At 37.0% G+C, this 27,402-nt stretch overlaps 1 protein-coding gene across 1 annotated transcript; it reads left to right on the forward strand.

The window, feature by feature from the left end:
- The first annotated feature begins 130 nt into the window (after positions 1-130).
- On the forward strand, positions 131-26,276 carry GOPC (golgi associated PDZ and coiled-coil motif containing). The gene is made up of 8 exons (XM_009092698.4): positions 131-482; positions 13,171-13,335; positions 18,946-19,121; positions 19,397-19,562; positions 20,800-20,895; positions 21,702-21,866; positions 22,573-22,753; positions 23,276-26,276. Exons 1-8 carry the CDS (start codon positions 207-209, stop codon positions 23,392-23,394), a joined length of 1,344 nt encoding a protein of 447 aa, XP_009090946.2. The 5' UTR covers positions 131-206; the 3' UTR covers positions 23,395-26,276.
- Positions 26,277-27,402: the final 1,126 nt, after the last annotated feature.

Here is a 27,402-nt window from a genome sequence, read left to right on the forward strand (position 1 = left end):
CCTGCCGGCGCGGGCGGGGCGCTCGGTGGCTCGGCGCTCGGCCGGCGCTGCCTGCCACACCAGCAGGCGGCCCCGCGGCCGGCGCGCACGCGCGTCCCCGCGCTCCCTGCGTGGCTGCCCCGGGAGCGGGGCTGGGGGCGCGTCCTGCCGGCGGCAGCGGGAGCGGCAGCGGTGCGGGCAGCGCTGTGAGGGGAGCGGGCGGCAGCATGTCGGCGGCGGGCGGTGGTCCCTGCGCTCCGGGCGCGGCCGGCCCGGCCTCGGCGTCGGCGGGCGGCGGAGTGTCCATGTTCCGCTGGCTGGAGGTGCTGGAGAAGGAGTTCGACAAGGCGTTCGTGGACGTGGACCTGCTGCTGGGCGAGATCGACCCCGACCAGGCCGACATCACGTACGAGGGGCGGCAGAAGATGACGAGCCTTAGCTCGTGCTTCGCCCAGCTCTGTCACAAGGCTCAGACCGTGTCCCAGATCAACCACAAGCTGGAGGTGAGGGGGCCGCCGTGGCCCCGGGCGGGGCCGGGCCGGGGGCGCATCCCCGGACGTGCCTGGTGGCCGGGCCCTGCCCCGGGGGCAGAGGGAGCTCCCCCGGGTTTCTTCCTGCTCGTTCCCTGCTCGAAGCAGCTGAGGGAGGTTCACCAGGCCCCGCGTTTTAGGATTCTGGCCTGGCCGCGGCCATCCTCCCTCTGGGTTTGATAATTCCAGGTCTGGCGTGGAGCGGTGCATGCCAGAGGAGTTCTCTGTGATGTTGAAAGCAGGAATTTTGGGCAACAGATGCTGCTGGCTGGTCTTCTCTGCAGTGAGTCAGGACAAGAGGACAGAGTCTTAAGCTGCGCCGGGGGAGGATTAGGTTGGACATTAGGAAGAAGTTCTTCGCAGAAAGGCTGGTTAGACACTGAAGTGTGCTGTCGAGGGTGGTGATGGAGTCACCATCCCTGGAGGTGTTTAACGAAAGACTTAGTCTGGTTACCATGGTGGTGTTTGGTCACAGGTTGGGTTTGATGATCCCAGAGTTCTTTTCCAGCCTAATTTATTCCTAGATTATGTGAATTTGGAAAGCCTTGTAAAAGAAGGGACAAAGGCAAGATCAAGATGCTTAAAGCTTAGAGTCAGTAGTCAAAATGAGGACATTGTTCCTCCTTACCAGTAAAGGAAACAGAAAAGTGGATTGGGGATGGACTTTGACAGGTCCTCTTGTTCCTTCACACTTCAAAGCAGATCAGATAGCTCTCTGCCAAGCTTAGTAAAGGAAAATAATAGCAGGGGTCGCACATTCAGTGAGGAGAAGAATAAATGGCCTTCCTGTTTGAAGGTTTTCTTCATGCCTGATAGAGAGTTTCCATCATGCTGGGAGAAAAGAAGCCAGAGCCAAGTTATCTGGTTCTGATGCTACTGAGAGGCAGGGCTGCAGGTCGTTTGGCCTGTGAAAGAGCTGGAAGGAGATTCTGGAGAACTTCATGGCCATCTTGTATCTATTCAACCTGAGTGTCTTTGGCTTAGTTGGTGTTATTTGTGGTGTCCTCAGCAGGTGTGAATGTGAGGTGCCCTCTTGTCTTTTAACTACGATTTGAAGGCTTTTAATGTTTCTTCCTCAGTTACCTTTTTCCTGGATTAAAGCCTTCAATTTTCTGCATTGTCTCTTGTAGGCCATACTTTTTAGACTTCTATTGCTGTTCTTTGAACTTGTGAGGGTATAGCAGTAAGAGGAGAAATTCCGAGACACCGTGAAAATAGGGGCTTTGTGAGAGTTTCAATAGACAGAATTCCCTTCTTTCAATCCTTTGTGTTACACTTATTAAAATAAAAGAATCTTAGAGTCTTCAAGCAGTAACCTGCTCTTCTGAAGGTGTGTCTTTCAGTAGGAAGTAAGTAGATTGTCTTTGGTTTTAATCAGATTTCTTCCTGGTATGAAGACATTGTTATGCAAAAGAACCCGTGGAATTTTACAGAGGAGCCAGATTTTTCAGAGTAGAACAAAGATCTCGTTAAACTAGGAATTTTTTTCTAGGATTTTTTTTTCACCAGAATGCTTATTGTAGTGATGTTTATGTTCCTTTATGTGTTTATGTTGATGTGCTGTCTCATATCTGGGGTGAGATATATATTTATATGTATACGCACACACATATACAATACCAACCTATAAAGTGGGCCTCATGAAGTAGAGGTATAGTAAAATGAGATTCGTGAGTTTATGGTAGATAATCAGAATTTACTGCATATTGCACAGGCATGGTGGGTTGTTGTGTGCAGGCCTGTAAACCAAGTGAATTTTCAGGTTAAGAGAGTGTATTTCTTTAAAAGGTTGTTTCAAGCTTAAATGTTTTGAAAGGAAAAAATATAGCTCAGATCCTGAAAGATTTTTTGTATCTAATTTAAATCATCAGGAGCACCTAAAAAACCTGAAGATCTGTGCCTGAATCTCTTACAAATTGAAGAGCAAAGGAGCCCAGTTAGCAGTTGTTAATAATTAGCATTATTTTTGTGTATGCTTGAGGTAATTGTTTGATTAAAATGATACTAATAATCTAGAGTGAGTGCTTCGGGAGTGAATAAATAGTGTTACTTTGTAAAGTATTTTTATTACTGTGAGTAGTATTAGGCCTCATCCATGTGGATGAGTTTTTATCTTTCAAATAGACCTTTAGAAAACTTTAGTATTGCCTTGCAGGTTGTTAATTTTAGAACCTCATGTTTATTGGAGTCATAAACTTGAAATGAAAGCTGCCATTTAAAATCTCCAAAAGATGGAGCAGCTCTGTTGAAAGTGAGTGTCTTGTCTTCTGATGTGCACAGATTTCTAGTCAGAAGCCCCAGTGACCAATATGAAGAGTACAATTACATATTTTGAAAGAAATCACTAATATCAGTACTGGCATTTAGGATGTGATTCGGGGTTTTGGTTCTTTTTTATAATGTGAGTTACTGTACTTCACATAACTTTTAAGGTTGCAAACATTTCTTAATAACTCACCATTGTAACTTTATACTGTTTGTACATTTTAATAGAAAGCTTTTGTCACTGTCACAAAAATGTCCTCTGTAATAGTTGACTTAGCTACACTTATTCAAGCCAATAAATTAGATCCGTCTTGAGAAATACTAAAATAGTACAAATAAATCCTTTCTTTGGATTAAAATAATGCTTGGACTGAACTAAGTTTGTCTAAGCTTAGTCCTGCAGCTGCATTTGACTGGACTTGTCTTACTGAGTAAGTGATATTATTTCCTAAAGGAAAACAACAAAAAGTTACGAATATCATTCTGTTGTTTGTGGATACCATTTCCTTGACCAAAACTGTCGAGTCTAATTGTAATATTGCAGGCAAAAATCAAGAAATGCAGTTTAGACTTTGGTTTATCCACTTTATCAGCTTAATACACCTTCCCTGATTGGTACAATCGCTTTTAAGAGGCACAGCTTGAGGTCTGGTGGATGGAAGCTCCTGCTGTAGGACTTCCAAAAAAATTGTTGCCATCTTGCTGTATATCTACTACTAGAGAGAGGAGTCTGGGTAAAATATTATATGAAGGATGTTTCTGGATATTGAGAGAAATGTTCCAGGAAGACAGTATTTTCCCAGGAGGCAGCTATATGTTGGCAATTCTGGGCCAGGTTATTTTTAGAAGGAGCCTGAAGGTATTTCAGATGCACAGGGGATGTATGCAAATAAATTTACTTGTGCTTAGCATGGTGATAGTTTATAAATCTACTACTGTGCTAATAATATTTTCAGTCTTAAATTAAACTAATGATATGGTGGGGGGAGGATTTGTTTTCATAATTTTCCTGCTGGTCACAGTAGGACAGAGTTGAATTAAGTAGCTTGTCAAAGAGGAGGAAAAAAGGGTGTTTGGCAATACAAGCCACTGTCTTTTCTGAGATCAGCCTCATTTCATTGTGGACAAATGGAGGAGTGTATCTTGTTTGTAGGATAGCAAGGATCTGGGTCTTTTAGAGCTGGTGACAGACATTTTGAAGGAAATTTTTTGTGTTTCTCTGTTGGAAAGCCAAATAAGTTAGCAGATGCATGCTGGTGGTCAGTGTGTGAGATTTTAGAAAATGTTTAACTGAGAAGCAGTTCATAGGTTTTGTTTTTCTTGTTTGACTGTTACTTGACTATGGCATGGACATTTTAAAATGTCCATTTTAAAAAATAAAAGTTCTGTGTATCTGCAGTTTTGTAGAAATAAAAGAAGTAGGTCAATGTGCCAGTGAAAACTGAGCTTGACTTTAACTCTGGCACTTTAACTGCCAATCTGATTCTGCAATTTTAAATGAATGAGCTAGAAAGGAATGTTTGGTGGAGCACACCCTGTATCTTGGCAGATGTATTAAGCCTGTGTATATGCTAAAGCTGAGCAAACCATGTATGTCTAAGAAGTTAAATGTACTTTTATGTCTGTGATTAAGTTGGATCAGTATGTTTAGAGAAATGTGGTTCTATAAGATGAATTCTTTTGTAAGTAACTTGTAACCTATTCAGTTAAAGCACATACAGAATGATGTGGGTAATATGAAGATATATGTATAAAAAACCCCAACTGCAAACTGGAAAAGCTAAATGTAGGTGGCTTTATGCGTATGGTGATGTTCCATAAGCATGCAACTCCATCTTATGGAACACACTGCAGAAGTACAGTCCTGCTCTGTTGTTTGGCACTACTTTAATCGAGGTAGGACCATGCACCTTCTTAAGAATGTCTGTCTGGATTTTTTTTTTTTGCCTCTCTCCTTTATTCTGTATTGAGAAATGCACTTGTTGAAGATCAAGATATTTTTTTGTCCTTGTGAGGTGTGTATATACATACATATAGAATAGTTGCAATAGCTTGTTTACTTTTCAAAGTAAATGTCATTAATATTTCCAGTAGTTACTGAGGTATTATTTTATTAATTAGACTTGTAAGACTTTTTCACTTTTGGATTAGAAATCTGTTGGTACTAGATAGATGTTTTTTTTAAATATTGGTGGAGTGGGATTTGGTCCAGCTAATTTAATATACTAAAATTTGAGCGTTTTTTGCATATTCAGGAAGTATAGATTTACCTGCATTTTCCCAGTCAGCTTATATACTAAGTTATTATTAGTGTGATGCATATAACTTCTATCAGAATCATAATGCCCTTTCTAATTACAATTATGCCTGTACTTAATTAATATTTTCCCGTATCAGAAGCCTTTATACTTCTATACAAATTTAACTAGACTAATTAATTTTCAGTCTGTATGTGGTAAAGTGTTTTTCTTTTCTGTCTCATTTGTTGGGAGCTACCAAAGAGAAAGTGAGAGGAAACCAGTATATTAGTTTATATTTCGTACTTTTTTTTACTGATTTATGTTGCATAGGTAGTATGGATTTCAAAATAATGACAATAATAAAACCATCAATATAACTTCTAAGAACAGATTTGTGTCTTCCTGATAAGCAACTAGAAGCATGGGCAACCTGACAGAAATAGTCATTGTGAGGCAGTCAGAAATTTGTCCCTGTCAGGAAAGTGATTTAAAAAAAAAAAAGTGATTTGTTCTTCTGTAAGTAGGTGTAAACACAGTAAAACAGTCAAGCACAAAGTAAAACAGTATCAAGAAACAGTAGCCAGTATTTTAATGATAGAGGTGAAAAAGATCAGTCACAGGTGTAAAAGTGTTGGTGGATGTATCCATTTATGTAAAGGGAAACCAAGTTTTTAAGATGCTTTATTTAAGATGTGGTATTATTATTGGTATTATTATTTGTCCTTTGATTGTTGGGAGGAAAAGTGTGCAGATAATTAAATGTCCAGAATGGTCTTCAGCAGAGGAGATAAAAAATTAAGAGTGTTGCTTTGCATCCTTTTAATTTGCTGACCCTGAATGTTTTGTCAGGACTAGAATAGAACCTGAGAAGTGGAGCAACTCATTTGTCTTATGTCCTTTATCTTCTGTATGGGACATAATAAAAGTGCATTAAATTAAATTTATGATTCATTTGTGTCTTCAGTATCATGCACTGCATTTTTACCAGGACTACTCACATGGCTACACTACCATACTGTTTATTTAGAGAGTCATTGGTCATAAATTTTGTTGTTCATGTTCTTATTAGCCACAGGATAAAGACTGCTTTGTTAAATTTAGCATTAGCTAAAAATTGAAGTCACAAAGGTCCTTTTTGGGGTCACAATAATAATGAAATAAAGGCTTTTAATATAATCTAATAATCTGTCAGTCCTTTCCAGCAATATCTTGTAACTTTTTCCTCTTTGACAAGTGTTAAGCACTGAGGTGAAACTGGGGGCGTTATCATAAAAAATATGGTTTCCAAGTATATCATCTATTCAGAAACTCATTTTGTGCAGTGCTGTCACATTGTTTAGCTTTGCAGGGAGCACCATGAGATTAAACAGGGCTCTGCTCTGTTCCATGGTTTCTCTCTCATTCAAAGCAGTCCATTAAACTTTAGAGGGTTGTGTGCCAAATTGCAGCAAATGCTGCTCAGTGGGCAGGAAGAATTGAATAGTCAAGACTGAGGAAGAGTAGAGTGTTTTTTTTTTTTTTTTTTGAGAGCTGTAGGCAAAGTGGTAAAGTGATACTGGCGAGATAATGGAGGCAATCCTTTCCTCAAGGAATTAGAGAAGTGTAATAATTAAGAGCTTTGGCTACTTCACATCTAGGGGCTGGTGCAAGGGGACCCCATGAAAACATGGCAGTATATGGGCTGTGCAGGCCAGGCTTTGTTGTTGTTGTTGCATATCTGGTGTCTGAGTGTATATCTGTGGGCTGTAGGAGCTGCAGCTGTCATGTTCTGAAAAGTGTTTTCTGTCCTGCACTTCTGTAATTTGATGGGAACACTAAGGAATAATGATTTCATTGTTTATAAAGCATAATTAAAATTTTTATTTTTTACCTGCATTTTCCTTCAAATGATGTTTCCATCTTTAAAAAAATGCCTCCAGAATGAAATGATAAGCAGATATGCTAGTGTCATATCTTGAGATTTATACTGCTTTTTTGTGCATATTCTGGGACAGGAGCCACTGCAGCATTGCAGTGTGCTCTGTTGTGTTTCATGATCCTGGGTCCTGCAGCCTTTAAATCTGAAGGCTAATAGTCCTGATCAGGAGTGAAATGTTGAAATACATAAAGGCATATTTTGGTAAACTTTATGGAGTCCCGTATAAACTACATAGCAACATGCTGCTGAGGAAATAAAACATCTCATAAACTTGATTTGTCTGTGAATTTTGGTTTGATCCCATAGCAAGATACATAAGGACCTGTCCTTTAAAATTAGCTATTAAATATATGTATGTACACCAGAGGTGTTTTATTAGTAACAGAATCAATGGAGCTTGGAAATCTCGTGATTTGTGGGGAATGGAAGTGTTGAGCATTTTTTCAAGTCACTAAGACCTTCTGAAGTCACTGCCTTCAGGCAGTTCCTGTTCTCTTGAATGATCTAGGAGTTTCCACATCACAGCATCCTTTCCTTTGCCTTTTCATCCCTGCATTTTTTGGTTAGTTGGCTGGACATGAGACAGCGGCTCAGTCTTTAGCTCAGAACTGCACGTGTGCTGCCTGTTCACCAGGCTGTCGGCATCTGTCTCTGTGAGGATTAAACAAATTAGCTAAAGATTTGAGTCTTCCCACTTCCTCTGAAAGGGCACTAATCTGTCGCTCTTTCCTGCTAGCAGCTGTTTAGTGTAAAAGTTGTATGTTGTAGGAACTTTAATCATACACACCTTTACCCCTTTAATAGATTGATTTGTATTTTGGAAATTAATTCAGTTCAAATCAACAGGGAAGGAGGGTGAAATAGGGAGAAATGTAGACATACAGATAAAAAGATAGCACTAGATGGCCTTATTTAGGTAACTAAAAAATTCTGAAATGAACTCCTAACTTCTGGCAATCGGAGATTTTATGGTGGAAAAAAAATCTTTAGAAAGACAGTTTTCAGATTTTATGATTTTAGAAGGCTTGGCATAAGAATGACTAAGGTGTATGCTAAAGGCCTGAAATTAAACAAAAGCTAAAGGTATTTGATGAGTGCTTGGCTTATGACTTCTAGTCACTTGAGGCTGCTAATGGATCTTGGTATGTATCTAGCTTCCCTTCACTGAAAAATCTGTCAGTTTTCACTGTGTTTGAATTATGCCTAGACTTTTTTGAGCTAGAAATTCATATAGCAAGGAGTGCATTCATTACACTTCAGTTGATTCTGGTCTTCCTCTTATTTTTATTTGCCGTGGTGAATAATGCCACTGTTCCGCCCTAGTGGTATGTAAATCTATGACCCAGCTTCCCAATTCAGCATGGCTCCACTTTTGAGTGCTCATGTCTGGGCAATGTGCAAGCTATAGATATTTTTTATATCTATTTGCTCAAATGCAGCCCTTGTCCATATTGCAGAAGTTGCTTCAATGATAGCTAAGATAGTGAAAAAGCTTTTCCCAAAGCTAAGCCTGTTGTCTTATCTAGTGATGCCATCTCTCAGTTTGCCCCTCAGCCCCCTGCTTCTGCTTTCTCTATCAGTAGAGGAGATTGTTTCCTGTCGCCATGGTATGTAAGTCACCATCATCTCACTTTGTGAAGTTTTCTCAGTTTCTGTGTGTTTCCCCTCATGCTTTAGATCTTCAGGGGTTGCAATATTGCCATCTTCTAGTGCCTCATTCAAGCAGTGATGCTTCTGAGCAGTCATACATAACTTGTGGTTTTAGCATCTGTCTGCTTCCTGTTGTGCACTTCTATACAAAAATACCCAGCTGTATTTGTACTTCTGTTACATTTATTCATGATGTATTTACATTGTAAGCTGTTCAGGGCAAGATCTACATTCTTGTTTTTTACAATTTATAAATTTAGTATAAAATCTTTGAGTATGTCTCTGAGATCTAATAGAAATAAATTATTTTTGGTTAGTGATTCTAACTATTCTGTTAGCATAACTAATGGTCACTTTTCTGTGAAAAACGTTCAGACCATCATATGAAAAATATAAATTGATTGGAAGAGACTTAAATACTAATATTTTGTTCTAAGACTCCTGATGAAAAACACTAGTTAAGACTTTAAGAACTCCATGACTGTAAATGCAATTAATCCCAGCATTTAAGAGGACATTTATTTTATTGCCAGCTTAAAATACATATTCATTGTAAGATAATGTAACAAACCCCATTTTTTGATTATTTGTAACTGCTTGAACAGGCAATAAGAACTGTTGATTCAAAGTAGGACATTGTATGGGCTCTTTTGCCTTGAGATTTTTAATTTTTTTTTTTTTGACATGTTCTATGGAAGAAATATTAATTGCTTAATGTCATGATTTCTTTTATCTCCTATGGGAAGAAAAAGAGTAATTTATAAATTCTTGAATTATTTCTGTTGAATTGGCATTTAACTTCCATAGCTGTAAGACGTTTGAGAAATATAAAACACCTGGTAAACGGCAAAATATGTCCCAAAATTGATTACATGTTTGGTTAGCTTTTTAAAACTATTTTTCTGGTATCATCTGGATGTTAGATTGCATGGAAGATAAATGCTGAGTTTTGCTATTTGGTGAATTTGACCAAGATCTCCATTTTACTTGAATTGTAGAATTTAGAAATAGCCTGTGGTGGTAATCTGAAGCAGTAGACTGATGTCTTGCCTGCTTGATTCGTGTAGGTGTAGGTTTTCATGATTAAATCCTGCTTCCATGATCACAGTCTGGTGGTGCTGTTTGCTATGCATTGGCTGGAGCAGAGACACAAAGGAGGGGGCAGAGAGAAGTTAAGGTGTAACCTTGCAGTGTGGTGCTTGCTGCTGAGTGGTAATTGCTGGTCTGCGCAGTTGTGTTCTGCCCAGAGGGTTCCTTTTTTGGCTGAATCAGCAAGTTACAGTTAAGAGGAGGTTTTGAAAGTGAACACACTACCTTCTCTTCAACCTCTGCCCCTCACTGTTCCCTGTTCAGAGGTTCTGTTCTGTTTTTGTTGTTTGGTGGCTCTTCCCAAACTCACCTAACCATGAAGCTCAATGGTCTCCTGTGGCTGGATTTTTGTAACTTCTGCCCCCAGCTGACTTCTCTGCAAATTCTAGGGTAGTTGCAGGTGACCACCAAAATACATGACACCTCTCTTTGACAGTCTTGTTGGGAGAGTGCATAGAAATTTAAGGATTAATACAGTTGCTTGTGCAGCGTTAGTTTATCCTTGTGTTTATCCTGTTATGTTTCTAGAAATTGAAATATAATATTTTCTGGCACCATATTTTTTGGCAGAGCCCTTGCCTCATGCAGTGAATGGTGCCCTGGGAAGGAATGGCTTTACTGATAGTCCTTGTTTGTGCTCATGATTTCATCTGCTGTCTCTACCGCATCCTTGGTTTTTACTGAGTAGTTTCCAAATTGAAGACACAGAGGTTGAATTTCCAGCAGTTCTTCCATGGAGGGAATTTGGGTAAAAAATGTTGCTAGTAAAAGTAATGGAAAATTAAGTGAGCTGGCCAAGCTGAAAACGGCAGAAGTTCTGTGAAGTAATGTAAAGATTTGTCAGCCTTCATTGAAGTAGATCACAGGATATGAAAGCAGCTTGTTGTGTTTGCATTTTGATGTGACTCTTGTGCCTGCATTGGTTCCTGGGGATAGATTTATGATTTTTCATAATGTGTAAACATTATATATGCTCTTATCATTTCTCATTTTGCCTTTTTTTTATTTTTGCTTTTTATTTATTCAGGCCTTATGGTAACTGGAGGGGGGCGACAAGAAAGATGGGAGAGGGACTTTTTACAAGAGCATGTAGTCACAGAACAAGGGGGAGTGGTTTCAAACTGAGAGTACATTTAGATTAGATCATAGGAAAAAATTCTTTATTGTGAGGGTGGTGATGCACTGGAGCAGGTTGTCTGGAGTGCCCCATTCCTGGAAGTGTTGAAGGCCAGGTTGGATGGAGCTCTGAGCAACCTGGTCTAGTGCAAGATGTCCCTGTCCATAGCAGGGGGTTTGAACCAGGTCTTTAAGGTCCCTCTCAACCCAGATTATCTTGTGATTCAATGATCTATGATTAAAACAGCAGGATATGAATTTGAATATCAGGTTGTATGCAGAGTGCTATTTTTGATTTTTATTATGCATTTGACAGTCTTTTTTTGATACGTGTGGGGCATCACTCACCCTGCAAAGCTGGTGGCCATCGTTCTTGCTGCTTTGTTATTTGCACAGGAAAATAAATTTGGGGGTTTTTTTCCCCACCAGAACTCTAATTGCCATTCTCTATTAGGTGAGGCTGGACAATATTAAATTGGTCAAATTTAGCTGTTCCCCACTTTGCCATTCTATGGGTCTTTTGAATTAGAGTAGATGAGAGAGCATGTGTGTGTGTGTAAAAAAAGCAATCAAAGTCAGCATGTCAGCTGTTAGAAAGGAGTAAGACAGTAGTGGTCTTATTTTTTTAAAGTAGGCTTAATATGTGCAGTATCTAATAATAACAAAATATTGTTAGTATGTGAAATTGTGACTGGGTCAAACTGTGCCTTCATTATTAAGGTCTTTGTTATCTGGTCTGTACTGTATCATCAGCTTGTATGCTGGTGATATTTTCATTTGCTGTGTTAGTTCAGGTGCATGTCTGCTTTTGTTAGAGGGTGGGTAAACCACAGCCGAGAGACTTTAACTCTGGCTGGTCACTAGGGACAGCAATGCAGCTTTGTAAGTAACTCATTTCTCTGAAATTATTTGGCTTTGTAGTATTTTCAACATCATCTTACTGTAAAAGGCAATTTCTGCTTTAGAGTTCTTGCAAGGGTTTGCAAATTTTTCAAGGTTTTTTGATATTCTGGCAGTTGGAAGGTGAAAATGCATGCAGCTCCAGTTTTTTGGCAAAAAGTGCTCTGCCTCAAGGGACAGGGGGAGGTTGTTCTGTTGTGTTCAGTCCCAGAGATGTGGGACTAAAGGGCATAGCCAAGAGGCAGGCGGGGAGATTGTTCTTCTTGGCAGCCACATGCTGGAGGTTGGCTTGATCCATCTCATCAGTTGCACCCTGGGTGCTCTGAATCACCTCTGGAAGTGCCTGCTTGTCTCTGAATTACTCTGGAAGCTTGAGAAGCTGTCCATCTAAACTATGTACCTGAAGTTAGACCCAGTAAATCCTCCCCGCTGATAGTCAAATCCTTCCTGCTTTTTTTTCATTAACTGATACAGATCTTTTATATCAAGTTGCCTTGCAAGCTGAGTTTCACTGTTAATTTGAATGTTAGTATAATGTTGTTAAAATACCTAAAGTACCCTGCTTCAATATGAGAGGGTATTTGTTAAGAATTAGTCACTTTTCATTTTGGTCTTTAGTTCCAAATCTTTTGGATGCAAAAACATACTCTGGAAATTTACCTAAAAATCCCCTGAAATAATATTCTGTGTTTTTTTTGGCAAATAGTAGCTTTAAAGCTTATCTAAATGTAGCTTATCTTATAAAATGCTACATGAACCTAGATAATAAATAACTTTGTAAACATGGTAGTATTTGTTCTTTCATTACAGATTTCTGCTTTGTAACATAAACCTTACATGAAAACTGTTTTAAAAATGTTTCAAAACCACTTTTTTCAATAGTTAATAACTATTTCTTGTTTTCTGCATATGCATTTAAGGGGCATTTCATCACTTCTGGTTTACTCAACTAATTTGCTATGTCAGTTAATTTCGGAAATATTTTCAGTTGAAAATAGACCAGCTGTAAATGGGATAATTTGACTTCAGCATTGGATAAATAATTGTCATTTTACTTTGAGCGATTTTTACACCCATAGCAATGCAAACACAATTTTAAAATGCAAGATTTAATAATTTTGCATTTTAAAATTGTGTTTGCATTGCTATGGGTGTAAATCCTACATAGGTTTAATGCCATTGCTTTGTATTGGAGTGGACATCAGCATCACATGCCATTGTCTGCATGAAGGAAAGCTCAGCTGTTGTTACTCTTGGCAATATGGTCATTTGATGCTTGTTCTGTGTCTGCATGAATTTTCTGGCAAGTTGGGGAGAAAATCCTGCAAATGACCCAGTGTTAAAGCTGGGCTGCAGAGGAATTCTTAACCTGCATTCCACCAGGTGCAGCATCCCTATACTAGCAAATGCTGTTATGTGTCACAGTTCTGGTGACCCCATTTAATCCTTGCTCTCATTACTATGATGGATTGTATCTTCACAGGCACAGCTGGTTGATCTGAAGTCTGAGCTGACAGAAACGCAGGCAGAGAAAGCAGTATTGGAAAAGGAAGTGCACGATCAGCTTTTGCAGCTCCATGCTGTTCAGCTTCAGCTACATGCCAAGACTGGTCAGAATGTTGACTCTGGGGCTATTAAGGCAAAACTGGTGAGTATTGCAACTTGAATGTGGGATTATATTACTCTTCTTCCTCTCCTGGGGGAAGTTCTTCCTTGGAAGGTGGGAATAAGCTGATTACAAATTCTCATGTTAAAAATATTAGCTTTTTTGCTTTTAATAACATTTATAGTTGGTTATTAGCAACCAGTAAAAATAAGATTAATAATGTCAGAATAAAGAGTAAGGATTTAAGAAGTTTTTTTGTAAATAAACCATTTTTAGTGGTTTCTGAAAATAAAAAAAGAAAATGTTTTTGTGATTTATAAAGCTTTTCTGAAGACTGAAGTTGCAAAAGGTAATAGAAGAAGGCTGTAATGGAAGCACTCAGTAGACTGCATGTTTTTTTAAAACTCAGACCTTTACAAAGCCCACGAAAAGTTAACAGCAATTAATCTGTACAGTTAGTTAACATCAGCTGATAGCCTGGGCATAGACTGCCTTGTTACTAGCCACTCCACGAATTCAGGCTCTAATACTATGACTTTGTAAATGAAAAAATACAGTAGAGTAGTGTTGTATACATGTGGTTTCTAACTGTTGGTATGAATCAGTCTGTCTCTGACTTTCTAAAATTGCTTCGCAGTTTGGTTGCAAATACCTACTCCCAACATATGTGGAGCATTAGATTAGTCTCTTTTGCTATTTTGTCCCATTAATTAATGTACAATAAAACACAGTAGTAGAATGTAAGTTTTAAAGGATAGCTAGGCTAACCACTGAGCAACAGGAGTAACCCAAATTCTTTGTGTTTCAGATTCAAAAGCTGTAATTGATTAGAGCTGTCATCCTAGGGCTAAATAGTTGTACATGCAGTATAAAAGCAACATTTTCTGCATTGTCCACACATAATTTATTCTGTACTAAATTATGGCTACAGTATGGTGAAGTTTATATAGAGCTCTAAATAATTCTCATGGCTTTTAAATAAGCATTAGTTAAATATTATCAGCATTTTCTAAGTATTAGACTTCAGGTTTACATGTAGAAAATGTTTTAAGCTAATGTATCACTATAAGTGGTTTTGGTCCCCAGATTTTCTTGGTTCAACGTAACTTCTGAGTAACACACTCACTTGAAAGCTTTCTGTTTCTTGTTACCTTGTTATAAATGATTTCTAAAGATATATTAATTTTCCATGCTATTGACAGCAATCTTCCTCCCAGAGGTGACAATAAATGCATTTTACATACATAGGTTCAGTTTTATCTGTGTTGAAATTGAACTTTATAACAGCTTAGACTGATGTCCTCTGCTTGATTTCCTTTAGTTTTTCCTTTTTATAAATATGAGGACTAGTGTTTTAAGTTTGTTTTACTTTGCCTTTAGGGAATTCATAGCTTTAATGGACAGAAACTCAATTTTAAACTCTTCTAGATAAAAAAAGCTATGAAAGTTTGCAAAGCTAGAGCAAGCAAAACTGAGGCCGCTTAAATGACAATAAAATGGAACCTCTGATGTTTGAGTAAATGAAACTGTTGTGATGACCTTCTGGCAGTCAGAAGGTCTCTGAGGGCAAAGAAGAACTATGTCAACAGAATGTGCAATGGGGAAATAAACCTCAATTAATTAATTTCCTCCTTTCTTGAGGGACAGACACTCTTATTTTGTATGTAGACTCTTTAGACTCTTAGCATAAGTGTATACTCTGTAACCTGTAAAACTGTATGCAGTGGTGAGCTAAGACATTTTAAAATGTCTTTAAATTGCGAAGCAATTGATTATTGTGTAGTTTAGGCCAAGTCCATTTTTAGGAGTGGGAAATCTTCTTAGTGCAATCCTAATAACTCTTTGTGAGAGTATGAAGTTGCCTGGTTGAATTTTTTTTGTGTTTGTTTTTTGCACTTGATACCTTTTCTGATACTTCTGCCTGTCCTTTATGTTCCTCTTGTAACTCAGATTATGTTGTTCTTTCTGAAAGGAAAAAAAATCTATTAGCTGTATATGTTGTATTGCCAAATGGATTTTCGGTGCTTCTTTCAGGTATATTGCATTATTTTGCTATTTATAGAGATTCTTGGTATTTTAGGAGAAGGTGTTGTTTTCAATACTACACTAAAGTTAAGTTTTTAGTTAGATTTTTAATAAATTTTACTACAAAATACCAAAATTGTTGCTAAATAGAATTGTTGCAGTGTCTTTGTTGTTTATGCCATCTGATGAAATATACAGTCTGCTGGTGAAGTCCTTTTGGATTAAGTAATTTATGTTGTTGCGTTTTCTTAAAGTTCCTATTGCCTGTTTCTCTAATTATGGAACTCTTTTCTTCTGTCTTAAGTCTGTCCTTTCTGTGGATGAAATGGTAAGTATGCTGATTGCCATTTTTTTGTGTTTAAGCAGTGCTTTTGTTTTGTGCAACAACTTGTATGTATGTTGGCCTCAGAAACTGGCAAAACAGATCTGGCTTGTTCCTTCGTCCCAACAGTTGGCAACATGCTGTGTAAAGAATTTCCTTTGCATTTTAATTTTTCTTTTCTAGATGTGGTACCCTTTTTCCTGATTCTGTATGTGTTCTGTTTATTATTGCTGCAGCTAGTTTGGGGTGATATCTGGCAACTTGACATTCTGAAAGATTGTTCTGGCAATATCTCAAAAACTGTCAAGATGTTGTACAATTGCTAAAGCATAAACACTGTACACATCTATGAGTGTAATATGAAGTATTCTGCATGTTATATTTTAAAAAATCAAATCAACTTCCCTTTTTTTCCCCTGATTTTGTTCATGGGCATGATTTAATATGCTTTACTGGCTGATGTAATAGCCAAAAGCATATGAACTCAATAATACATAGATATAAATAAGCAGTGAAGCAAGCCTGACTTTTATCTTTTCACAGTGAAAGGTTTTTAAACAAATTTGAAAGGTTTTAAAACAGCATTTCTACTTTTATTATGTTATATGCTTTGTTATCATTAGTCAGTATTTGGTTTTTTGAAAAGCCACAGAATAGCTGGTAACTGTAAATTTTAATCTTCAACCTTGCCGTAACTTTTTTTTTTTTTTTTTTTGTATTCCCAACAGAAAATCAATTTTCTGTTTTCACAGCCTGTGCCATACTATGAACACTAGAAAGCATGAAACTATTCTGTAACTTCACTTCCTTGATTTCTTTTAACAGTTTTGAGACTTTGGTCAAATCTTTTGACAGTCATTCAAAACCGGACATGCTCTTTCAGGACATCTTCAGAAATTCTGTATTGCAAACCTTTTAAATTTTTTTTATTTATTTCATGTGGTCATCAGTTGGAGACAGTCCATAGAAGATTGGTTTCTGGGTGTAATTTTGCACTTCTGTCACAAAAAAGTAGTCATAATAATGGAGAAAATAGGAAGAGAACACTTCTACGGGATTGCATTTCCCTTGTATTTTTGTATTTTAGGTGTAACATTTCAAATGCATGACTAAAAGTGATTCTACGTAGAAGTGTAACATTTGGCTTCCTGTTTAATTTAAATGACAAACCAAATTGAGAGAAAATCAATGGACAACCTGAGCCTGGGGGTGTTTAAGCTGGTTACTTTATATAATTACTGTAAGATGTGCTGCTTGAAATTCGCTGGTGTAATCAAGAATCTTTGAAAACTTCAGGAATTCATTTTTCTGAGGGAGGTTGCAATATGCCTATCTTAAATTCTGGTCTTTGGATTTCTATATTTGTCAAATAATAGATGCTCTAAAAGTGGACAACCAGGGAGCCTATACTACTATTTAGATCACATTAATGCAGTATTGACAACAGGAACAGAGCTAACAGGAACACTGTATTTGTATGTGGATTTTGTAGTTACTGTAAAACAGATGTTAAGTTGAACTCTGACCCTTCTTACTCCTCAAGTGTGTGGCAGAGAAAGCACAGCATGGTGGCACTTTAATTTCTTGTAAAGAAAATATCCCAATACCAAAATAATAATAGAAATGACTGGTATAATCTTAGAAACTCCCATTTTGAAATGTAGATTACTCAAAATTCTTGGCTTAGGTGTGGTTTTGCAGTTCAGAAAGATTTGCTGCAGTAATTCACACAAGACAACTCCAACCCAAAGGCCAGAGGCCAGAAGTGACTTTGTGTAGTATGTTTTCTAATATACCTATGGAGCCAAACTTGATCTGAAGGTGGATCATCATGGGAATGGCAGGATGTGAAATGCCAGTGATTTCAAGCAATCTTTGAGCTGCTCCTCCTGAGCACTGTGCTGGGCAGTTCTTGACCAACATGTACATAGGTGTGTACTCTGTTCTTCTAAACTGATAAAAGTATTTGACAGATGAGGGGGGCACTAGAGTCTATCAAACTCAGAGGTGACTTTCTGGCAAAGTCATTAAATGCTTCCATATATCTATTGTGAAAATAATTCCATTTGGAAGGACCAACTTTGTGTAGCTTCTCAGATGTGGCGATATTGACCATATTAATGGTTTTATATCCAGGTTTGGAATAGTGAATAGCATATGCACAATTTGAGAACAGATTTGTCTTGCCAGTTCTGTAAAATTTTATATCTGTCCTGTTGCTTCTTTAGTAGCACTTCCTGGTTTTATTTGTTTAACAATGTAATTGGTACAGGTACAGAGAAGGGGGTTTTTGGGTACTCCAGGTGTCTTCAGAAATGCATTATGGTGAATTTAGTTTTTATTGCTGTTACAGTTGACAGCCAGTTTTGAAAGGAAACAGTATTAGATCCTGTGTCTTTACTATTTTCCTGGTTTGTGGTAGGGGTTTTCCCCCACTTTGCAAAAGGCGTGCAGAGCAAGATATAAAAGATCCAAGTTTTCAAGCATGCTCTCCTTAAAGTAGATTTTGTAAATTAGCAATCTAGTTCCTTTTGCACCAGTACACTGGGTATTAGATAAGGTAATGACTATGCAGTTTGTGTACATTTGGGATGGAACAGTGTGGGACTAATTTATATCTCCATAACTCCTTTTTTAAGGGGTGAAGCATAGGGTGATAGCTTGCTTAAAGTGTGGTTTTAATGTGGGTTTTGTTTTTGTTTTGTTCAGTTGTTCGGTTTTTTTTTTTTTTTAACAGAGCTATTTTGCACTAATTTTCTTCTAGTTTTGTCAGGGTGTCATCTTCATGTGTAGAATCCTTGGCTTTATTTATGTGGTCTTCAGACTCTAATCTGGAAATGTCTCTGGCTGGACATTTCTTGGTTGTTTGCATGAAAATAATTGTCATTTTAAGGACATATGGACTTACATTTCCATGTCATCATCATCATCATAATAGTTAAAGAATTTAGTTAAATTGAAATATTTAATAGCTTCATGGTTACTCTTTAATTTTGAAAATAGTATTGCTTAATTTTCAGTCTCCTATTTGCAAGGCAAGAAAATGTAAGGATGGTACTCAGGCTATTTAAATTTTGCCACCTTTGTGTAGGATAGTATGCAAACCACTAGCTGTAGTTCCAGAGTCCCTGCTTTGTTTTTTGTTGTTTTTATAAATTTCTTTTCCTGCATGCATGTCTTGTACACAGGAAAATAATTTCAGATTGTGTGTGTAGAAACAGTGAGTGTTCTTTTATTATTAACTTGGATAAAAGCTTTTTAATATTCTTTTCTTTTTTTTTTTTTTTTTTTTTGTCATTGTAAAGGAGAGAGAACTTGAAGCTAACAAGAAGGAAAAAGTCAAAGAAGCTCAACTGGAAGCTGAGGTGAAGTTGCTAAGGAAGGAGAATGAGGCCCTCCGTAGACACATAGCTGTGCTTCAGGCTGAGGTTTACGGAGCAAGATTGGCAGCCAAGTATTTAGATAAGGAGCTAGCTGGAAGGTATGTGAAATCAATGCATGTCCCCTAGCATAAGATGTTTGTTGTTCTTGTTTCCTTCCTTTGCATCCCCAGAAGCAGGTTCAAGGTTAAGACTAAGGAGGAAAAGCCTCATGTTTCCAGTTAATTAACAAAAGGAAGAGCAAAAATCCCCAGGGTTCTTGCGCCAGTTGCTGCGTGATCATGTGCTGTAACCTGATGAGTTGTACGAGTCCTACCATGCGTTGCTTTCCCTGTTGTAATGCAGCATTGTTGTACTCTCTATTGTCACTGTGTAGGGTCCAGCAGATTCAGTTACTGGGCCGGGATATGAAAGGACCTGCTCACGACAAGCTGTGGAACCAGCTGGAAGCAGAAATACACCTTCACCGCCACAAAACCGTCATTAGAGCTTGTCGAGGTCGGAATGATCTCAAACGACCAATGCAAGCACCACCAGGACATGTAAGTTGAAAAGATGAGCCATTCCTCCATTATTTCCAGACATGAGTTACCTCTTCATCTTTGTGATTGTTTTCGCTTCAGTGTTGTGTTTTTTTCAAATGTCACTTGTAAATATGTTGTCGTTTTGTATGCTGAAGGACAGTTCCATGCTGAGTAGCACATCCCTCTAAATGACCACAGAAGATGATACAATAACTTTAACTTACCTAGGAGCACTCAGTCCTTTTGAAAACTGGGCCTCTGATATAAATGTATATATTTATGTGTATAAATACAGCTTTAAAGCAGAATTTTATAACCTAGGTTTCAAAATGTGGATCTAACTTATTTACAAAAACCAAGAATAAAATTTTTAGCATTAGATTAAACTGAAATTGATTTTAATTTCTTTTCGTAAAAGGCCAGATAAATTGACATTCTGTAAAAGAATTATTTGTGGGTTGTTGTTTTTCCTCCTAAAGGTACTTTTTAAAACCTTTAAGCAGCATTTCATTATGGGCGCCTTTGGTAAAACTCACTCCACATGGCACATGTCCTGTTAATCACCCCAGTGTTCAGCAAAGTGCTTCGCTTTGATCTGTTCTAAATACCTTAGTTGGTCAGGTACTGCTGTCAGTCGGTCATACTGCTTATGTTGCTAATTGCATGTAAAATATTGATGGACAGATACATGTATTTGTGATTTTAAAGGTGTGCATAATGGCATCAGTGACTTAACAAAAGGAAAAAACAAACCTTGATTTATTTTGTCTCTCTTTTAGATTTGTGTTCAATGGCTTTTGGTGTGGTTTATTTTTATTACAATAAAAATAAACTCAAGCAAGCAATCTCTTCCTTGAGAGTATATTACATCATATTCTGTCATTTGGTTACTTTTAAGATAGTTTACATCATATAGCATTTTAGCAGTGATCAGCACTTCTTCATGTGGTCCCTTAGTGTTTTTAATATGCAGCTGATTTCCTTCTTTTGAAGTTAAGTTCTGTGTTGTGCACTAATCAGCAGTGAAGTAATTTAAATAATTATTCTCATCAGGGGTGCATAATGAGGAATCTTTTCTGATTTCACTCCCTTTCTGTAAAGGGGCACTGTAAGTTTGTCCTGCCTGGAGCTAGTCTAAAACTCTGTTGCTCATAGCACTGCCTGTATGTAATTACAAAAACCCAAAATGCTGAAATGCATCAGTTTTTGGTTCACACATTTATTTTTGTGCTATGTTTGTTTTTTATCAAACCAGGATCCTGATGCCTTAAAGAAGAGTCAAGGTGTTGGTCCAATCAGAAAAGTTTTGCTAGTTAAAGAAGACCATGAAGGACTAGGAATTTCAATCACGGTAAATATTTGCATTTATTTTCTATGACACAGAAGCAGCAATTCAAGTTTGTATTCCTGCTTCTGTAAAATGCATGGATCAGTAAATGTGTGGTTAGAACAAATGAAAAAAGCATACACAAATCCATAAGGTCATGGAACTTCAAGGCCCATTTTGATAGATTAGGAAATAGATAATTGCTACTTTATATTAAATTTAGGATTTTGATTTATGTGTAGGGTATAGACACTTTAGCAGATTAGCCATGGGTGATTCCAGCTGTAAATATTTAGAAGAGCAGAGACAATCTGAAATATGACTTCTAATGTTATCTGTTGTGATTATAATTTTTTTTTTTAAATACCTGTATTGGCATGTCTCACCTGACAAAAGCTGTGTAAACTTTTTACAACAAATTTGGAAAATTTTGACTATTAGACTTTTATTCTAAATATGAATACTGTTTCTTGCAAGTCAATATGGTGCCTGATATGCTTTTTTTAATGAGGTTTTCTGCTTTTCATGAGTCTGTATATGATTTTATAGTTTTATTAGTATTCAATTTTATAGTTTTATTAGTATTCAATTTATTAGTATGCATGCTTTGACTTTGAGTCCATATTCAAAATTTTCCATTCTTCTGTGGGGAGAAGAATTAAGGGAAGCAACTCACGCATTCTTAAACATTCTTTGTTTGAAGAATGATTTCTAATTTTCTAAAATAGAAGTTGAAATAAGCACTTTAGGAGCTACTGTCAGAATGTCAATTTTATATTAAAAGGCATCTCAGTTAATTAAAATTTGCCTTTCTTTTTTGTTTTTAATAGGGTGGGAAAGAGCATGGTGTTCCAATACTGATCTCTGAAATCCATCCTGGGCAGCCTGCTGATCGATGTGGAGGACTGCATGTTGGTGATGCTATTCTGGCAGTAAATGGAGTTAATCTAAGAGATGCCAAGCATAAAGAAGCTGTAACTATTCTTTCCCAACAGGTCAGTTTGGACCTGTTATCTGTAGGCACATCTAGGTGTTCCCTGTGTTCTGCCTGTTGAATTACCTTGAATTTTAATGTTTTCTGTTAAATTGAGTGTAATGCTAAGATACAGTTATTCTTGAGGCTCTATCACCTTACACTTAATCCTCTTATGTTTTGCAATTTAAGGAGAAAAATGCTGGGTCAGTAGTGGTTTGGTTAAACATGTATTGGCTAATCATTATTCAGTAAGGCTGATGAAAATCAATTTATTACATTGCCCCACAGAAATAACTATTTAGGTAACATATGCTTTACTCTTATGACTGAACAGCTCCAGCCAAACAATGTTTCTCATATTTTTGTGGTCTAGATAATCTTCTTCCTGATTTGCATCCCATTTTCCGACAATTAACACATGTGCCTAATTTATCAGAAAATTTCCTCTTTAGAAATCACTGTTTGAAATGTACTGGCATATGAGAAATATGGGTAGTTTTAGTAAAGTTAGCTATAGAGCTGTTCTACTTTAGTCAGTAAAAGCTTAACTCAGATACCTACCCAAAATATTCAGCACAATTGAATCAGTGTCAACTGAATCGAATTTACAGAAATGTGTTTACAACAGTAAAATGTATTTTTTTTTAGTAACCTAGCTCATCTTGGTAATCCTGCTGGGTAGCTGTGCAGTAGTAAGTAAATTTGTATTTTTGGCTACATTTTAGAGAGGTGAAATCGAATTTGAAGTAGTGTATGTTGCTCCAGAAGTTGATTCGGATGATGAAAACGTAGAATATGAGGATGAGAGTGGACACCGTTACCGTTTATATCTTGATGAATTGGAAGAAGGTGCAAATTCAAGTTCTAATAGGAAAGATGCAAATGTGGATGTCAAACCGTCACAAGGTAAACCTTCGAAAATGTGTTATGTGCAGTTTAATTCTGAAGTCTCAATATGCAAACCAATTTCTGGAAAATACTTTTTTTATATTCATTGTAAAATTAATCTGCTGTCAGTTCAATTAACCTACTAATAGACTGTCACTTCATCTGGTTGGTCCCTCACTGTTTGGCCTGGTTTACTTAGATACAACTGAATTAACTGTATTAACTTATGAACTTTTTTCTTGGTCATCTTTTCCCAAAGGTTGAAATTCAAATTTATTCTTATCTTTTCCTACCTCTGACTAGGAGTTGTTAATTCCCCTCAACACTTCATGTTGGTGACTTCTTCAGATACATTTTTTAAATTAGAAAAGCAAAGAAACAGTTCCTGTTTTCCTGCCATGCTCTGCTCTGCTAAAAACCTGTCAGCTTTAATTTTAGTAATCATTTCAGGAAACATTCCAGCTTTCGAAACAAGGATCACTGATCTGTCCTTCCCAAGATTGCTTCTTTCCTTAAATCCATTTTCTTTTTAACTTGCAGTGTTTGATAAGAAGCCAAGTATTGATGGACATGAAAATGGAGACCTGGGGAATTCAGTTGAAGCTTCTTTAGAAGACACTGCACCCAAATTAGCCCGTTCTGCTGAATCTTTATCCTAAAAACTATCAAAAAAAAAAAAAAAAAAGGCAAAACCTGGACTGGTCCCATCTTTGGGAACAATTGATAATCAATATTGACTGCTTAAAGTTGCATATACTAGTGTAGGTTGTAAAAGGATGATTAAATGTCAAAAGGAACTGTATTACTGTTGCCTGGAAAAAAGGCGGTTACCTCAGGGCTTCATTGTGAGCAATTCTAAATGTGGAAAACTGTCTTTTGCGTGACACACAGTAGTTACCGAACACACAGCATGGGAAATGAATTTCTTTTAATAATAAAAGAGTAGTCCCACCAAAGAGTGGGATTTTTAAAGTGGATAACCTCAGTACGTTCCACTTTTAATATCATTGATGTCCCTAAGGAAGCAGAATAATGAGTGACAGGCCGAATTTTGACCCTCAGATGTTTTAAAGGGACAGCTGATGTTCAGTTTGGTGTGAAACATGCTTTAACCCTAGACAGATGGGGGGGACACTTGTTCCATTGCATCTATGTGTTTTGTATTTAGGATTTTTGAACTGTAACTTTAAAGAACTTTTTTTTTTTCTTTTTTCCTCAGAATAGTAAAGGTGAGAGCTTTTATTTGAGCAAAGACTATCAAAACCCACGTAAGCAGTGGAGTGCTTGTTAATCATGATTGTTCAGCCCATGGTAATTTTATGAGTGAGGTTTTTGGATTTGTTGTTTTTATTTAAATTCACCACCATTTGTTCCATTTGAAACCTGCTCCAAAAGTAGTTAAACAGAGTAGTATGGGGTTTTAATAGTGAAATAGTTGAAAAATTACTCACAATTAATGTGAGCCCTTTGGTATTTTTTTCTGAGCATCATCAATTTAGCATTTGTTTTTGAATGGATGTGGTTACTGCTAATGCAGAGTTGTTTGAATTGGTCATCATTAGCTTGACCTTATAAAATGATGAGTGCTTTTGATGGATACTGAACATACTCATTTCACATTAAAATAATCCTTAAAGAAGTAGAAGTTGAGTGCACAGTACTTTACAGGAGGTTCTCAGAGTCATACGGTGCCTGGCCCTATTTGTGTTATGTTATGGCAGTCCTATTAACCTATAATTGTCTTACTGTTGAAGCAAAATGTTACTCCCTTTGTGAGAGCGGTGTATCTTAAAATAGTTTTTTATTGGTGTGCATCTAAAGGCCCCTGGCGTGTCTGCAGGTGGGGAGGTTGAGGATGGTGTCTCGAGCAGTTTCTCATGCTCCATTTGTAGCTCTCTTGCTGAAGTGCAGCACATTCCACAGACAAGCTCTACGGTGTCTTCGCACTTACTATTTCAGCATGCAGTGTCATCTTTCCTGTTCACTGCTCTGCAGGCTGTTGAACTGTAACGTGAAATGGTTTTGTACATTGAAAGTGGAACTAATGTGAAAAGATATCTTTGCAAGTGTTAACTGTGTAGGGTATAAATATGTAAGAAAAAACCTCAAAGGCCTTTAGAGTAACATCAATTAATCTTATGTTCTAAGTTGTGATGTAGAACATAGTTACCTTGTCTCTCCTCGGAGCACTATATATATTTGTATGTTTATAGAAAAAGCCTAAAAATGTATATACTTTATTCAAAGATTTTGCTATTTATAAATCCCTTAACTTCGCTATTTACACGATCATTTTGTGTGTGTGTGTGTGTGTGTGCGTGTGCATGATCTTCACTTACTCAGTGGAGTAACATTATTTGGTTCATTTTTTATACTAGTGTTTGTCGTACAGCATACTGTTGAAGGTTTTTAAAATAGTCAAGGCTGTACAGTTTTCACCGAACAGAAACTAGTATTTAAAAATAAAGCTGTGTGAAGAAGAAACAGGTCCCCAGGCATGTTTCTTTTTCTGAAGCTTCAGAAACTTGAGGACACATTGGCTGTGTGTTAGCAGATGAATCCACTGCCAGAACTTTTGCATCCAGATTTGTGTTTTTCCCACAGCTACTCAAGCAGAGTGCACTCTGAAACTGTCTGTGGCCTGGAACACACAATGTCCTCTCTGTCAGGAAGAGACAGTTGAAAGCTAAGTTGTGGTCATCTTGTCTTTGAAAATCATTGCTGTGTGGAATCTTCCTGCAGTTTTTAGAGATTAGACTTGTCCAACTAGTCTTGTCACTTTTTTTAAAGATGTTCATTTTTCCTGTACAGTTTCCCTTTATTTGAGGGAAAGATGAAATTTATTTATTTTTTCTTCCTTACTTCATGGCACACTGTATTTTCTGTTCAATGCATTTGATCAGGTTTAGCCTGAAGTGGAAGAATGTTTCTAGAGTTATTTTCCTAACATTCCTCATCTGCCAGTTTCACGTGATGCTGTGTTCTCTTCTTCATCTGCTAGACCTTTTCTCTGCTCTTCTTCATTTTTATCTCTGTATGAGATCAGTAGAAGGAACAATTGCTGAGGAAAATGACTGGGAGTAGACATATCAGGTAGCAGTAAATTATCACCAGATTTCCTTCCCAGCAGTTTTTATAATCTTTCTTTAGGAAGCTGTGGATAGGAGGATTTCACTCAGACACTACAGTCTGCCTCCATGTACGCTGTACTTGTTACCACCTGATTTAATGTACTGGTTTATTTGCAATCATACTGAAATTCTTAGAGATTAGTATTTAAACTAAATACTAAGAAATTAGAGAAAAGTTTTGCAAGTTGAGATTTCCAGATTCAATGGACAAATGTGTGTATTCTCCCCTTTGTCAGTAACTGGAAGACTCAGTCCTGCTGATACCCAGAGGCTTAATGAGTTAGACTTGGAAGAATTTCTGAGGAAAGTCAGTGTTCAGACTTAATTTTTATTTTTTAAAGTGTAAAACAGTTTACTTGCGTGTGTATATATATTTTTACTTAAAAAATAAAATAATATTCTAAAGATAATTTTTCAATTTTTTTGGTATGTAATTCCTTTCCTATTAAAATCTTCAGTAAGACAATTGTATTTTAAGCTAAAGGTGGACAGTGTTTGTTGGCATCTGGGACCAATGGTAATTAAAAGCATGTAAGATAAGGAAAGTGCTTTATGGCAATAAATTTAACTCTGATCAAAGGTTGTATGTAGTATTTCCTTTGTAGAAGTGTATTCTTGGCAGTGAAGAGGGTTTGTATTCATCTCAATATATGTTAATCCACAGTTGTATCAAACAAAATACAGATATTTATTGTATTTGTTCAAACATAATTACATTATGGGTTACTCTCATTTCTGTAGCAGATAGAACATTTTGCAAAACATGTATACACCTAGCTAAGCTGAATATAATATATTTTTATTAGACTGTAAATAAATATACTCTTCTGCATTGCAGTTATTTCTGCACCTAATTCAGAGTTGTATTTCATTTTCTTCTCTTTTTGTACATAAAAAAGACCCAACTATGTGTGTGGTTTTTGTCTGTTAAGAGTGTAGTCCACACCTGGCCAAAAAACTAATATGGGGGAAACCAGAACAGCATAATGTGAAGTTTGACTCTAATCTAGTCTTGGCTGGCAATAGTTAAGAGCAAAATACATTTTATTTGAAAGACGCAGTTGCAGGACATGTCTCAGATTTCATTGAGATGCATTTTCTGCTGAATCTTTTTCAGTTAAAAGACAAAAAATATTTGCAGTATAATGCATATATGACTGTATAATAGTACCAGAAATGACTGAAGCCTGTAAAATAATACCGTAAATATTCTGACTGTATAATAATACCGTAAATATTCTGAAGCCCTTGATTAGGAAGAGCTATAAAGGCCTAGACTTGTCAAAGGGTTAAGTAATTTGGCTAAAATTGTGGAAACTGCCCTTTTTTTTTTTTTTTTTTTTTTTTTTTTTTTTTTTTTTTTTGTTGGTGTTTGTTTGTTTTCCATGCCTTTTGAAATAGTCAAGTTTTCCACTGCAGTTACAGAACACTTCTCTTTAAGTTACAACTTTTAGTCCTGATATTTAAGACCTTTTGTTCAGAATATCTGTTTTGTGTTTTCAATTATATTGTAAAAGAAATAATCTCTCACCTATA

This window comes from Serinus canaria, chromosome 3 (assembly GCF_022539315.1).
Source record: "Serinus canaria isolate serCan28SL12 chromosome 3, serCan2020, whole genome shotgun sequence".
Classification (NCBI taxonomy): Eukaryota; Metazoa; Chordata; class Aves; order Passeriformes; family Fringillidae; genus Serinus; species Serinus canaria.